The sequence below is a fragment of the Rhinatrema bivittatum genome, chromosome 12 (assembly GCF_901001135.1).
Source record: "Rhinatrema bivittatum chromosome 12, aRhiBiv1.1, whole genome shotgun sequence".
Lineage (NCBI taxonomy): Eukaryota > Metazoa > Chordata > Amphibia > Gymnophiona > Rhinatrematidae > Rhinatrema > Rhinatrema bivittatum.
In genome coordinates this window covers 21,464,279-21,480,057 of record NC_042626.1, presented here as the reverse complement: position 1 = coordinate 21,480,057, position 15,779 = coordinate 21,464,279, and the positions used below count along the sequence as shown (strand labels likewise).

At 42.8% G+C, this 15,779-nt stretch overlaps 1 protein-coding gene across 2 annotated transcripts; it reads right to left on the bottom strand.

Moving 5' to 3' along the window:
- Positions 1–32: 32 nt before the first annotated feature.
- DPAGT1 (dolichyl-phosphate N-acetylglucosaminephosphotransferase 1) lies at positions 33–15,477 on the bottom strand. 2 transcript variants are annotated; one of them, XM_029574097.1, is made up of 9 exons: positions 15,140–15,477; positions 10,349–10,469; positions 9,857–10,070; positions 8,032–8,178; positions 7,852–7,936; positions 7,475–7,663; positions 7,136–7,223; positions 1,220–1,375; positions 33–1,008 (listed from the first exon to the last, which is right to left on the bottom strand). In XM_029574097.1, exons 1-9 carry the CDS (start codon positions 15,292–15,294, stop codon positions 943–945), a joined length of 1,221 nt encoding a protein of 406 aa, XP_029429957.1. In that variant the 5' UTR covers positions 15,295–15,477; the 3' UTR covers positions 33–942. The 2 variants fall into 2 exon arrangements, with proteins under 2 accessions (XP_029429957.1, XP_029429958.1); XM_029574098.1 differs by lacking the exon at positions 8,032–8,178.
- Between the last annotated feature and the right edge of the window lie 302 nt (positions 15,478–15,779).

Genomic DNA, 15,779 nt, shown 5'->3' with positions numbered 1-15,779 from the left:
CTGAGGAAGAGAGTATAAGTTCTTGAAGCTAGTCTAATAAAAAAAGTATCACTTTTGTTTTTGTCAAAAACATTCAGTAAACTTTACATTATTTCTACACCTTAAGCAGGGGTCCAGGCTCCCCTCCTAGCACAGCACACAGTAGGTCTGGCCACCAGGTCATATAGAAAATTGGTGGAAGTGCTCCCCTACCAGTCTTCAACTTTAATTCCCTATTACAGCTAGAAAAGAATCTAAATGACAAATGATCTGTCAAATCAAATTACTGATACATATTTTTCAAGTATACTTTCTCTGCTTCACTGTTCACATTCAAAGTATTAAACTGGTCTAGCTGAGTTGATAAGCAGGCACTATAGACTTATGCAATAAAGAATCATTATTGTAACCTTGCGTGCCAGAGTTTAGCAGATCTACAATGGTTATTCTAGTTTTCTGCAACAACTGGGCCAGAGATTCCTGTTGGAATGTTGATACTATTATCCTTATAAAGGTCAAAGTTTTGTAAATGGATATAGAAAATGGTTTATCAAGTTTATTTGCTTGATTTCTGTTACAGTAGTCAACAATAAGCCCCAGCTGCTGCTGCTTTCTCTCTCAGGAGAAGTGCTGGATCTTTTCAGTTAGTGCAAGAGAAAATCTCTTCATGCAGCCCTCAGGGTTCAGCAGTATTGGGATTTAGATAAGTTTACGGTTGCTGCCATTATGTGGCAGCTGTTAACACAACAGCCATTGATTCTCATAATATCGAAGCATCTTCCTGATTGGGAAGATGGTAGTGAGTTTCTGTCACAAGAATCTGAGAAGTGATTGAAGAAGGCCCTGCATGATTACAAGTCTTCAGTATTGTCTTCTCACTTGTTTGCAAAGAAGAATCCATCGATGAGAGATTATGGAGGTTTATAGTTACATCTGCTATTCCCTCTTAGATCAGTAGAGGCATCAAATATCATAGAATAAGCGGACCAGATGGTAGCGGATAAGAAATGCAGAAGCACTGCCCAGCACCTAAACAGAAAAATAAGGAATTTTTCAACCTTTATTAATACTATGAAAGATATCTACACATAAGCAGTCGGTAAATGCTGTTTTTTTCTTTGTCAGGGTCCTAGAACATACATGAGGACAGTATAATACCCCAGCAGTACAAGTGTCAGGAGAAGGGAGGAATAAATAAACAATGTGTAAAGTGTCTGCATATTAGATGCTTTCCTTTTACCTGTATTAGCAGTAGGAGCAGAGTTAGAGTCCTCTCATGAGTTGGACCTATGAGCTTCAGAACTAAGTTAATGAGCGTCAGGTTGTTACACTCCATGTATTCTCCATCTTCATCCAATCCCTCTCTCACTTCCACAATCCGTAGTGTTTCCACTACCTGAAAAGACCAAATTACAGTGATTCTCCGCACAGTTCTCAAATTGCTGTTGCAACAGAAGATCACTAAGTTAAAGCATAGTTGCTTTCTTGTATCTGGAGTTCTCCGTAGAAAGCAGGATAAATCAATCAGTCACATTAGTGGGTGATGTCATTCAGTGCTAACACAGACTAGCTCTTCAAAGATCAGAAAACACCAAAAAGGACTTGCTGAGTTTATAGTACAGGAGTCAACTCACCAGAGAAAGGAGTGGTAATATGTGGCTGATTTCTGCTGTCTATAGAGAACCTCCAGTAGAGGTAAGCAACTATGCTTTCATGGTTATCACAGTAGTTAGAGATTGAGTTGCAATGACAATCTGTCCCTCAGAGAAGAAAGAGTTGACTGTCTATCATGCATAACTATTTATCCAAATGAACTCTCTCTCTGAGACATGTTGTACAGACAGTAGTGGGAAGCGAAGGCGGGGGACAGACTACCAGCTAGTAGCTTTGAAAATTTCCTTGATAGAAGTAGTCCTCAGATGGGCCACCAAGGCCACAATTGCTCTTATTTGATGCACTTTGATAGTATCGCCCACCTGAAAGCCAGCTAGAGTATAACAGTCCACTAACCAATTGGAGAGGGTCCTCTTAGCTAGTGCTTTATCCAATCTGTTGGGATCAAAGATGACAAATAACTGAGATGACTGATGAGGTTGGGTCCTTCGTCAGTAGTATACCAGGCTTCTTTTACAGTCTAAGGCATAGACAGCCTGTTCTCTGTGCAAGAGGCTTTGGAGAAAACATAAGCAACACGATGGTTTGGTTAATATTGAATGCACACACCATCTTGCAGAGAACAACTCTGTTTTGGAAGAAATGAAAGCATGGAACTAAAGAGAAGAGCACTTGTAGCTCACTCACTCTATGAGCAGAGTCACTGCTATGAGAAATGGCACCTTCCACGTGAGGAACTTCAAGTTGACTGCATTGAGGGGCTCAAAAGATGGTTTCATGCGCTGCACCAGTATTATGTTGAGACCCCCAAAGCACTGGCAATTTCCTGACTGGTGGCTTGTTTTTCCATAGCCCCCTCATGAAAGTGGATACCAGGGGATGAAGAGATGTAGCAATGATAGGCTGCAATTGCACTCAGATGCATCTTGACTGATGAAGTACTGAGGCCCACTGAAGAGAGATGAAAAAGTTATTGAAGCAGGAATTTTGGGTCACAGCTGAAAGGGTTAAGCTCATAGTTCACATCAGACAGAGAACCTTTTCCACTTAAATATAATATACCCCTTCATGAAAGGATTTCTTGAAGAGATCAGGTTTTCCTCCACCTCCCTGGATAAAGGAAGGAATGAAACAAGCTTGTGCTCAATATCCATGCGGTGAGGGCGGTTTCCTTTCTTCCTGAGAGATGAGAGAGGGACAGTCCCTCAGCAGTATCATGACCTGGATTGACCGCTGATGTGGGAATAATATGCATGAAGTGCCATGGTGATGAAGAGGCCCTTGGCTCTTTTCTATTGCAGTTTTTACAATGTCATAGAGTTGAGGGAATTGAAGGGAAGGCATAGAATAGCTCTTGGCCTGAATCCACTGCTAAAGCTTGGGAGCTAAACTATGACTGTTTGGCCTTATAGAGCAGAAGCATCTGAGCTTGACACAGAGGATTATCGTTGGTGTATCCTAGCGGTGAAACAGGTTCTTGGCTACCCTCAGATCTAGATACCATTTGTGAGTTGCAGGTCCCTGCTGAGCTTTTCTGCAAAGACATTTTGAATGCTGGTAGATAATTTGCTCATAGAAATGCCTGATGGCTACAGGCCCAGGGCCATGCTGTGCCCCTTGCTTGTTCATGTAGAACCAGACTGTCTGTTTATACAAGGATTCCTTTTGCCTGATAGTAGATGGGAAAAGATTGTTATAGCATTGAGAACGGACCTCATTCTAAAAAGGTTGATTTGAAGGGAATTTTCTGCTTCTCATCACATGTCCCAACTTCGTATCAATTCGGTGTTCACCCCTAATCCATATTGGAGGCATCCATGGTCAATACAACATGGTGCTCTGGAGGATGTAGAAGACCCATAGATTGGAAGGGATATCAGTTGAGTATGTTGGTTCCATTGGAACTTCAAAACCATTGCAGTTTGCATATATGAAGATGTGCAAGGGGAACAATATATGCCTCTGCAGCCATGTGCCCCGGGGACATCAGGATAGATCTGGCTGATGTATTGGACTGGCCCAGAAGCATATTCATCCTCGGGTACTAAGCACTCTGAAAATAGAAGAAAAAAAACTTTCTCCTGGCGTGTCTATTCATGTCCCTATGAACTAGGGACTCTGTGATGAGACAAGATTTGATTTCTAGAAATGTTCAATGAAACTGAACGACTACAGGAGCTGGATTATTATTTGGAACAAATTTTGATTATCTTCCATAGTAGAATCCATCACCAGCCGGTCATCTAGGTACAGAAAAACAGATCCCCCTGCTTCCTCAGATGTACTTCTACCACTGCAAGCCACTTTGTGAACACTCTGGGGCCGGCTGATAGCACAAACTGTAGCATCTTGTATTGGTAGTGAATGCCTTCACACTACAAACTGGAGGTACTTGATAAATGGGTGGGGATGTGCATATGGTGTTTCCTTCAGATCCAGTGCACATAACCAGTATTTTGCTTAGGGGACATTTTATCTATGGAGTGTTCATCTTGAACTTATCCCTAATTAGGAACTTGTTCAGGTTCCACAAGTCCGGAATAGACCTCAAACCACCTGACATTTTTGGAATCAAGAAGTATCTGGAATAGAAACCTTTCTCCTAGGACGAGCAGGATAGTAGTCCTCCCACATGGGTGACATCATCAGATGGAGCCTGGCATTGAAAACTTGTCAAAGTTTCTAGAACTTTGACTGGCACACTGAGCATGCCTTAATCCACATGTCCATGCGTGGTTCCTCTCCAGTCTTTTTTTCCGTGGAGCTATTGTCTCATGGTCTTGGAGCTCGTGTTCTGTTCTTTTGGAAAACTCTCCACTTGGAATTTTTTGCCTTTTTCCTGCGCCGGGTCCCTCTGGGTTCCCTCCGCCTTAGCCAGTACCTGCGACGCGGTGAGTTTTGTTCTTGTGGTCAGTTCCTGGTAGCGGTGTCCTAGGTGGCCCGTGGTCATAGACTGTCCATCGGTTTTTCCACTGGGGTGTTTTCGTTGGTGCCCCCAGTGACAATGGACCATATCCATTATGGATCCACACAGCGTGTGTATCCTCTGCCTGGAGGCCTCTCACAACGTTCATGGGTGCTGGCTGTACAACCAGATGACTCCCAAGGGCCAATGTGCCCGCCTCGATAAAATGGAAAAGCTCTTTGGATCCAAACAGTCCGAGCCATCAACCTCGGTGTCTGTGTCTTTGACACAGAAGGATCACGAGGAACCAAAGGACTCCAATCCCTTGTCATCGGACCCTCCACTGGTGACACCAGAGGAGAGGGGAGCCGGGGATCGGCCCTCCTCAGTCTCGTCCAGGTTAAGGACGTTGGGATACTCACCTTCCACCTTGGCACAGGGGAAAGACCGGGCTGAGCACTGTGAGAAGTCACGGAAGCATAGACACCTGTCACTGTCATCGCATGGAACCATGCTCGGGCTGGCACTGGCTTAAGACTATGATGCCCCCCCCCCCCCCCCCGAAGCATCCCCAAGCCGAGGAGGTTCTACCCTCCATCAATGCCAGGGCTCTGAGGCAATCCCCACCAATTACAGTACCAGGTACCAACCTCACTCAAAGCTTTAAGGAGGATCGTGCCACCCCTCCGCCCTCTCAACCGGTCCTGGCATCAGCGACCTTTGAAGAGGAGTTGGAGCATAGGGTACAGCTGGCAGTGGATCGAGCAATGCTGGGCATTGAACCACTGGTGCCGGTGACCATGACAGCCCTGCTCAAGCCGCTGTTGGAGCGCCTTGATGTCCTTCTTGGCATCCTCCCCACTTAGCTGGCTCCGCCCGATGTTGTCCTTATACATGGCTCCCTGGATGAGGAAGGCCCTTCGGGATGGGTGGTGCCGTTGCGTCCTTCTGTTCCCCAGCTGGCCCTACCAGGTCTGCCCATGGGGCCATCGATGCCATTTGGGCTGTCTGTGCCTAAACCTTGGGTCACCCCAAGGCCTTCGTCCCTGGTGGGTGCTAGTGATGACAATGTCCTTATGATCCATTGGGGCGATGATACCCCTGATTCCTCCTCGGAGGTTTCAGAGGACCTTCCCTCAGACCCATCTGCCCCAGAGGAACAATGGAGATCCCTGTCCAAAGACCTGACCTTTGCAGGTTTTGAGCGGGCTATGGTGAAAGCCATTCTGTTCTAACTCATGACGGAAAAGGATGCTAGGCATAAGATGCTGGAGGTCCTCCAGTTTGTGGATGCCCCAAAGGAGGTGGTGGCCATTCCCATTCATATCTTCAAGGAACTGCTCCTGAGGATCTGAGAACACCCCCTAACGGTTTTGCCTGTGAATAGAAAGGGGGAGGGGGTGTACCTGGTCCAGCATGCCACTGGGTACGAGAAGTGTCAGCTCTCCCACCAGTCTGTGGTGGTTGAGTTGGACTAAAAAAGACAAAGCATTCCCAGACCCATGCTTCAGCTCCCCTGGGGCGAGAACACAGGGCTGTTTAGGAAGGTTTTTCGGGACACCATGTTGATAGCCTGCTAGACTCCTCTCCACAGCTCTCGAAAAATGGCGACTGCCGCCTAAACGCCCACTAACTGAAGTGCATGTTTTTATAGGCAGACTCTTACTTCACTCTTAACCAATCCGATTTCATTCTTCACATAAAAACTGACCAATCCACTTCTTTGTTTAGTCCTGCAGGGTGTACCGTATTCAATTTAAAAGATCCAATGCTGTTCCTTTTGTAATAAACCTTTGATTGACATTTCCACCTCTCGCATCACAACATAATACTTCCAACACTGTACATTTCAGATCTACAAATTCTAAACAAAGAAGAAGTGGATTGGTCAGTTTTTATGTGAAGAATGAAATCGGATTGGTTAAGAGTGAAGTAAGAGTCTGCCTATAAAAACATGCACTTCAGTTAGTGGGCGTTTAGGCGGCAGTCGCCATTTTTCGAGAGCTGTGGAGAGGAGCCTAGTTGGGCCGAATAAGAGAGTAAGTCCCTCTGTTGAGCAATTTAGATGAAGAAAAAGTAAAAACGTTTTTTTTTTTGTTTTTTTTTTTTTTTAAATAAATGATGTGTGATTGAGGTGTTCTTTGTTCATAGTAAATCGTTGAGTCCCCCGAAGAGCTGAAACATTGGCAATGTCGGGCGCAGAATAGTGGGAGCACCGCAGCGGATAGTCTTAACCAGACACAGCATTAAAGATACAAGACAAATTAGGACATATCAGAAAGGCAAAGCAAAGGTAAGTTAAATATTAATGGGGAAGTAGGATCACAAAAGTAAAATTAAGTTCAAAAAATAACCTTATGTTAAAAAAAAAATATATATTATATGGGAAATAGTAAATGACAAAATCTAGTGCTTCTGCATGATATTGGTTGTAGCCCATTGCGGGCAAGAACCTGGAGATTGTATTGAAAAGAGCACTTTTAATTCTGATACTAATTCCCTATATAATTCAAAAAACAAAATTTTTTTAAGATTGTTCCTCATGGTTGGGAGTTTTTTTTAGTGTTTAAATGCGTGAGGGTTTTGAAGCCATATTGTGTTTTGTTTGATTCACTGGAAGTATAAGTGCCATATTACCTTGAGAATGAATGCTCCCAATTTGGACAGGTCCTTCCTTTTGAATTTGGAGTAACTCATTCCGAGCTTTCCTGTGTTGGCACTAAGCCTGTAGGGCAGAAATAAAACATTGGCAGAGGCTGAATGGCAAGACAGGAGCAGAGCTCTTATTTCTCACCGATTCTTCACAAGCCACCCTACTACACTTCATCAGAGCCTCCTTAATTTTATAGCATAGAGCTCATTCCAAGCATAAACTATTCAAGATCAGATTCTGGCAATTCTACAGCTTTTATTGCAACTCAGAGACTGGAGAGGCTAAGGCTTTCATATTTAACGGTCCTGAAAGAAACAAGTTACCTGGGAAGTCGATGTCGTGGGCATGGAATGATATGGAACAGCTGTGGCAGTGAATATAGGAAGTTGAGGACTTGTGGGATGAAGAAGAGCAGCATAGTCTTACTGAAATGGCCGATAATTCCTACCACAGCAAAGGTCATGCCAGCGAAGTAACAAAAGGTGTCTCCCACAAAGGCCCTGGACGGGTACCTGAAGCACATAGATCAGACCAAAAGAAGGCAAAAGTAAGAGCTGCAAAATCTACAACATGAGTAAAGCTGGCTGAGGCATACCATCTGAAAGTAACATCCACAGATGGAGACCTCACTACCATCAGCCAGAGATATGGGAGAAAAATCAGTGTACACAGGAGGATTCCTGAACATTCTCATTCTTACCAATTATGATAAAGTAGCCCTAGTGTGGTGAAGAAAAATGGAATCATGAAATAGAGAGAGAACAGGTGGTCATCTTGGTAATCCCCTGCAGGAAAGAAAGATCAGGAAAACCATATATCAGGAATACATTCCATGGTAAGACAACATATTAGGAGTATATCTCATGGGAAACATTTTTACCATTTAATTCAACAATATTGAAGATGATGATAGAGCCAGCAATCACAAGGGACTGTCCAGCCTCGATTCCATTGATTCCAGCTAAAATGTTGATGGCATTTGTGCAGAACACTGCCAGCATACCCATATACACATAATACAGAATCCCTGAAGAAGAAAGCATAAGCATCAGCAAAACAGGTGAAAGAAAAAAAACCACACATGGTTAGTAAATTTTTGGGGTTTTTTTGACCTGATAGTTTCTCCTGCTCCTTTGGGCTTCCAGCTTGATAAGAACTGGGATCCTGGTGCCATGAGTCTTCATTCACCACTACTCATGTATTTTTTCCATATGTTATAACCGGCTAGTAATGTACCTAGTGCATGCACCAAGGTTTCTTCTAGAAACCTGCAATCATGGGCCCTGAATCCAACCACAAGGTGTCACAGTCTTGCACGATGTCCATGACTCCTTTCCATCCCGCACCCTCTACCTGTCCCCTACCCCTACTCTCAGGGGGTTACAAACACAGCTTTCACAGTATTCCCAGCAGACCTGGGAAACAGAAGACCCATCTCATTGATCGAAATGAGAATCTTTCACATGTCTGTATGCAGCCACCAAGCCAGCCTTTTCTTTTTTTTTCTATGTATAATGTTCTTGTTACTGTTGCCTCTGTGACACTGATTTACTAAAAGAAATGAATCTGTAAGTTCTAGTAGCCATGTTGGTTCTGTAATTTTATACATTTAGTTGGATCAACAGAATTATCTAAAAATGATGATGTACACGAGCTTTTGAGATCACCTAGGTCTCTTTTCAGATGTGAAAACAAGCAGAACATGCTACAAAATGTCAATATTTATCAAAACACTTTAGGAAATAATGCTGTGGTAACTAGAAATAATAAAAAAGGAGACAATAAAAGGCAACATATTAGAAACCCAACTAAATACTTCGCAGAAAGCAAGACTTAAATAATCATATGCCTCCCCTTCTAGACAAGTGTTTAGTGAGACTACAATCATAAAGACAGAGCAAACATGCATAAGCCAGAAATGTATTGCCTCATTTACGCGAAACTATGCCTGTATTTGTTGTCAAACCTGTGCCTTGCATACTCTAATAAAAACATCTTTAGCGTTTCCCAGCTGTCCATCATAATTATGGCCCCAGTGTACTTTGAAAATTTAAGGTGTTCAAAGCAGATGGGTTGTTCGAATACTTCAACTAGGAGTAAAGGAACAGAATACCCATAAATCACCATGACCTTCAGAATGGTGATCGACAAATATTTTCTAAATAAATAAATACCAGTTCTATTTTGTTGATTTTGAGAGCTGGGGTCATGAGTAAATGAGATGGAGCTGGGTATCGATATTGTGCTGTTATAGGTGAAATTCTTGAGTCAGTATAAGACAAACCAAGAAAGTGTTCATTAATCTTGAAATATGAAGACTGACATCATTGTAGTTTTGCCCATAAATGATGGGATTTACAAGTCTTTGGCTTATTTGTCTTTTCCTAATTATTTGTAATCTCACTATTTAACCACCTTGCTCTCCTGGAGAATATTTGGTTGGGTTTGCACTATGATAAGCTGCCATTGTTTTCTCCTATTTGATTATCTGTAGTCACCACACCATTTAACATACTAACATAAGGAACAGTTTTCCATGGCAAAAAGGGTGTTGCAGGAGGCAAGGCTGGGGTGAGCTGGCTTATTACATGCTGAGATTTCATGGTGAAATCATTAGGTATTTTTGACAAATCTTTGACAGTTTTCAGATTTGTCTATTTTACATTATTGTCTTGTTTTGGTAAACAGAAAATGCCACCACTCACCCAAGTCCAAGTGCATGCCCAGAAGGCCTCTGAAAGGTTTGGGCACCACAATGGTGGTGTTTCCAAAATTGGTGAAATAGACCATGAGCAGGGGGAGGGAGGCCATAGTGGGAAGCAGCAACTTGTGACGCCAGCGTAGATTCAGCACATCGTCTGCAAAACCCAAAAATATCATACAGCAGATGGCGAGTAAAGAACCGATGAGAGCCACAAACTGCAAAAAGAAAAATCCCCAAAAAAAGGGAGGTCAGAATCACAATTACCAGACAGAGAAAAATATAAATTGTCAAAGAACTGGTGAGGGCAGTTCTCTATCTTGTGGTGATACCCACATGTACTTCAGCATCTCAGTTCTCAAAGTTTGGTTTGTGCCAGGTCTGCAACTGTTAAAGGCTAGTACCCCAATTCCATCCTTTGCTGCACATTCCCTCCCAGCCCCTAAACACATGTGCAAGGACCTAGCAAAGCACCTTGCTTTCGATTGTAACATACCTCATGGTGTGGGAACACCTTACACTGCTCCCCTACAAAGCAGCTCAGGAATGGGACAGGGATGAAGCAGAAGAGAATAATAAGAAATACAGCTCCGCTGATCACACCTTGCGATTCTGGACTGCAAACAAAAAAAATGCAAATCCCTCTTCATTCAAAATTCTGAGAACAAATGCTTTCATTAGAAAACACAGCTTCCTATTACCATTGATAAGCAGGGCTGAATTAGCCAGAACATAACATGTGGGTGATGTGATGTGCATTAGATTCCTCTGATTTGGCAGTACATACGTATGTCGCCGACTTTATAGTACATGCAGGAAAATGGATAGTATGCGTGTAGTTTTAATAATGAGATACATGCATGCTATCCATTTTCCTGCGTGTAAAGTCAGCGAGGTTCGTGCGCACCGCTGAATTGGAGGAAACGAATGCACATCCCTAATAGCTAGTAGAGCTTTATCTCTACTGAGCATGTGCAGGAATTCCCACTCTGCCATTGCCTTGAGCCCTCTCAGTCTCTTTTTGTCTGACAACTAGCACTCTCTGTTTTCTGCAAAATTTTCAAAATAAAATAAAACAGTTGTAAAGTTGCCTCACTGCCTCAGCAGTCCTCAAACTGCACTTTCCAGTGCCACCTTTTTTGAAAAAAATAAAAAAAGGAAGGTTTTTCAGCAGAATGTCTACTAAGAGAAAAGCCACAGTAAGTGGGTTTTCAAAGTATATTTTTGGCAGTTATTATAATTGTGGATGGATGTCCCCACAAACATAAAGGCCCAGGGCCTGGAAAATGGAAGAAGTACTTAAGTCTCAGAGAAGCAACAGCCTTGTCTGCCTTACCAGGAATAGAACACATGTTTATTAACCCCTTTTGAAGGGGTTAATAGACATGTGGATAAAGGTGAACTGGTAGATGTTGTGTATTTGGATTTTCAGAAGGCGTTTGACAAAGTCCCTCTTGAGAGGCTTCTACGAAAACTAAAAAGTCATGGGATAGGAGGCGATGTCCTTTCGTGGATTACAAACTGGTTAAAAGACAGGAAATAGAGAGTTAGATTAAATGGGCACTTTTCTCAGTGGAAAAGGGTAAACAGTGCCGTGCCTCAGGGATCTGTACTTGGACCGGTGCTTTTCAATATATATATATAAATGATCTGGAAAGGAATACGATGAGTGAAGTTATCAAATTTGCGGATGATACAAAATTATTCATATTAGTTAAATCACAAGCAGACTGTGATACATTACAGGAGGACCTTGCAAGACTGGAAGATTGGGCATCCAAATGGCAGATGAAATTTAATATGGACAAATGCAACGTGTTGCATATAGGGAAAAATAACCCTTGCTGTAATTACACGATGTTAAGTTCTATATTAGGAACTACCATCCAGGAAAAAGATCTAGGCATCATAGTGGATAATACTTTAAAATCGTCGGTGCAGTGTGCTGCAGCAGTCAAAAAAGCAAACAGAATGTTAGGCATTATTAGGAAGGGAATGGTTAATAAAACGGAAAATGTCATAATGCCTCTATATCGCTCCATGGTGAGACCACACCTTGAATACTGTGTACAATTCTGGTCGCCACATCTCAAAAAAGATATAGTTGAGATGGAGAAGGTACAGAGAAGGGCAACCAAAATGATAAAGGGGATGGAACTGCTCCCCTATGAGGAAAGGCTGAAGAGGTTAGGGCTGTTCAGCTTGGAGAAGAGACGGCTGAGGGGGGATATGATAGAGGTCTTTAGGATCATGAGAGGTCTTGAACGAGTAGATGTGACTCGGTTATTTACACTTTCAAATAATAGAAGGACTACGGGGCATTCCAAGAAGGAAGTTAGCAAGTAGCACATTTAAGACTAATCGGAGAAAATTATTTTTCACTCAGCACACAATAAAGCTCTGGAATTTGTTGCCAGAGGATGTGGTTAGTGCAGTTAGTGTAGCTGGGTTCAAAAAAGGTTTGGATAAGTTCTTGGAGGAGAAGTCCATTAACGGCTATTAATCAAGTTTACTTAAGGAATAGCCACTGCTATTAATTGCATCAGTAACATGGGATCTTCTTAGTGTTTGGATAATTGCCAGGTTCTTGTGGCCTGGTTTGGCCTCTGTTGGAAACAGGATGCTGGGCTTGATGGACCCTTCGTCTGACCCAGCATGGCAATTTCTTATGTTCTTATGACACACAAGACTCAGACACAATTGGCACATAAGGCCCCTGTGCCACCGTTACAAAAGTCACGAGCACCACTGATGCATAAGTCCTTGAGGCCCTGGGGCATTGATTTTTATGCCTTTGCCCATTAAAACACTGGAAGTATCAATGCAGCTTAATACAAAACTTCCTATGTAACTGTATGTTGATCAGATCAAGCTCTTCACAGGAGCAGAAGGGAATATAATCCCTCTTCCACCACTTATTACTAAAGCACTCTCACCAATGAAATTACCATCACAGGGTCTGTGTCTAGAAAAATCAGATCCTATTTGCATTCTGGCGCCTCTTATTTCCGATCGGCCTCCAGTTCAAATTCTACAAAATACAGAAACATTGAAACATGATGGTACAAAAATACTGTATGACTCATAAGAACGTAAGAAATTGCCATGCTGGGTCAGACCAAGGGTCCAGCAAACCCAGAATCCTGTTTCCAACAGAGGCCAAACCAGGCCACAAGAACCTGGCAATTACCCATCTAGTCTACCCATCCACCCACGAGTCCTTTCTAGTACCAAAAGATGTTCCACTACCCTCACCAGGTGAAAGGGTATGTCAGCCACTTGACCAAGTAGCAGAGTGGTGAAAGGTTTCTTTACCTCATTAGTGGATAAGAATAAGGAGGGTTCCATGCAACCTTTCCTTTCCAAGATGTCATCTTTACTTCCATGAGAGGGAGTCCCAGCATCCCTAATACATGTGGATTCTCCACTAGTACCCCCGCAAGGTGCTTCTCGTCCACAGCATTCACACGCAACAGGCCACTCTGAGGTGACTGAGGACCACTCCTCAGTCACTAGCATCTACTACATTTTTTTGGAGGGGTGAATAAGTATGTGGATAAAGGTGAACTGGTTGATGTGATGTATTTGGATTTTAAGAAGGTGTTTGACAACATACCCAATGAGAGGCTTCTAAGAAAACTAAAAAGGTCATAGGATAGGTAGACATGTCCTTTTGTGGATTTCAAACTGGTTAAAAGACAGAAAACAGAGTAGGATTAAATGGTCTGTTTTCTCTTCAGAGAAAAATTCAGAGAAACAGTGGCTCAAATAAAGGAACAGCGCATGGTGGTGCAGTCTATCTCCATGAGACCAATATAGCAGTCTTCTGCAAGATGTACCTTCTATGCTTCTAGACTAGCTGGAGCAGGACACTGAGCTGGGGCTGAACACTGATGAGGCAAGTTACTGAGCACAGACTGGGAGAGAGACAGGCAAAGCAGGATACTGAACTAGATACAGGCTAGAGCAAAATAAGGTACTGGCATAAGTAGTGAATACCAGGCCTGTGGCTGGGCATGGCAAGACCAAAAAGAGATAGGACTGGACAAGACAGACTTGGACAGGACAACACAGAAGAAAGAACATAGAAGCCCAAAGGCCACTAAGGAGCAAGAAAGCATAAACCCCAGAGACCACAAGACAAGGAGCAAGAGAGCAGAAGGCCCAGAGGCCACAAGGCAAGGTACAAGACTAGAGGGTTTAAGTCAGACAGCCAAGGTGGTTCTGGCAGGGCTGGGTTACATAGGGCTGAGACTTGAACTTGATGAGAGCAGTGAGGAGGAGCTTAGCAAGGCTGGTGTTGAGGCTCGCTAAGGGCCTCTGCAGGAGAGAATGAGTTATAGCAGACAGTAGGGAGAGGCTGCATGGCAGGCAAAACCATGACAGTTCTAGGTTATACTGCAAGCAACATGGTTGTCAGTTCACTTGCTTACATCCCATTACTGTCTGGACAGTCTCTCAAAGACTAATAGTACATTTTGTCAAACAGTTTTGAGTTGCCTGTTCACCCAGTAGTCCACCTTTCATGTTAGGGACTGGGTTGCTTATTCATTAAATGCTCCACTGCAACCCTCAGTTTGGGATTCCCCACCTTATGCCTAATTCAGCCCTGCTTATCAACAGAAAAAGCAAGGTTTTCTTATCATAAACGATGTTTTCTTTATATAGCAGGTTGAATTAGCTATACTAAATACCATCCTAGACTGCCCGCCTCCCTGGTGAACCAACTACCTAGCTGATTTAACTCTAAAATCAACTGAGAGGACTTATGAGGCAATGTCTGAGCAGGAATAAGACAGGAGCTCCTATTTGCTTACAAAATTGATCTTTTCCATTAGGACTCAACAAGTGGTAACATAGAAACATAGAAATGACGGCAGAAGAAGACCAAATGGCCCATCCAGTCTGCCCAGGAAGCAGAACAAAACCTTGATAGCTTTAAAAGAAAAATTAGCATATTGTACAAGTGGTCACTTTTTCCTATATTCTCTGGTGACTCTTTGGAAAAATATGTGCATTGAGATAGTTTTCTGAAGCCTATCCAGGGACCTAAACCAGTATTGTGGATACACATCTCATGTCTCCACTCCTTTTGTAGGGGCCTGATTTTATTAATTCCTGTTAATGGAACTACAACTCAGACTATTCAATGGCTGAAAGCTAGGCATACCATAATCATTTCTGGGCCTGATTTTTTTCTGAGAAAGTAGCGACATTTTTTACGAAATGTCAGTTTCCTGCTGCCTCTGCCAGGAGACGCTACAATACGAACGGCAACTTTACTCACATTTGCTGTTTGATAGTTTTATTCAGATCAATCCCAAAGAGTTTCGCAGCTATAAAATGATCCCTGAAGGCTGGGATAAGAGTCACGGTAGCCAAAAAGCCAAGAAGAGACCCAGCTAGGTTGATCAGCAAAGGCAACGCTGGCAGCTCCCACATCTTTGCTCAGTTTCTGACGGTAAACAGACTTAGACACTAATCACCATTATCTTCTAAACCTCGAGAAGGCAAACCACGAGCCCAAACCGGCTTGCTCGTCATTAAGAAATTTTTCATTACATTAATAACCTTACCAACTAGCCAACCCTCTAACTCCACGGCTACCCTGGCGACGTCATCATCAAAGGCCCAGACTCGCATGGCTATTTCGGGCATTTGATAATGACGTCACCATAGAAGTCGCGGAAGTACAGCGGCTTTGTTTCCCTATTGTTGTCACCAACAAATAGCTTCTAAAAGAAAAAGAATACGGTGCCGTTGCCAATTTCTATTTCTTGGAGGTTAGAATTTTTTTTATTTTGTATCGTGTGAGAAATATGTGAGTTTAATTGCAAAGTCTCATTTTTAATGTTATACTTTGGGACCTTCATTTTGTTTTTTATCTTCCCAGAAATGTATCAGTTTTTATTATACCAAGAACAAAA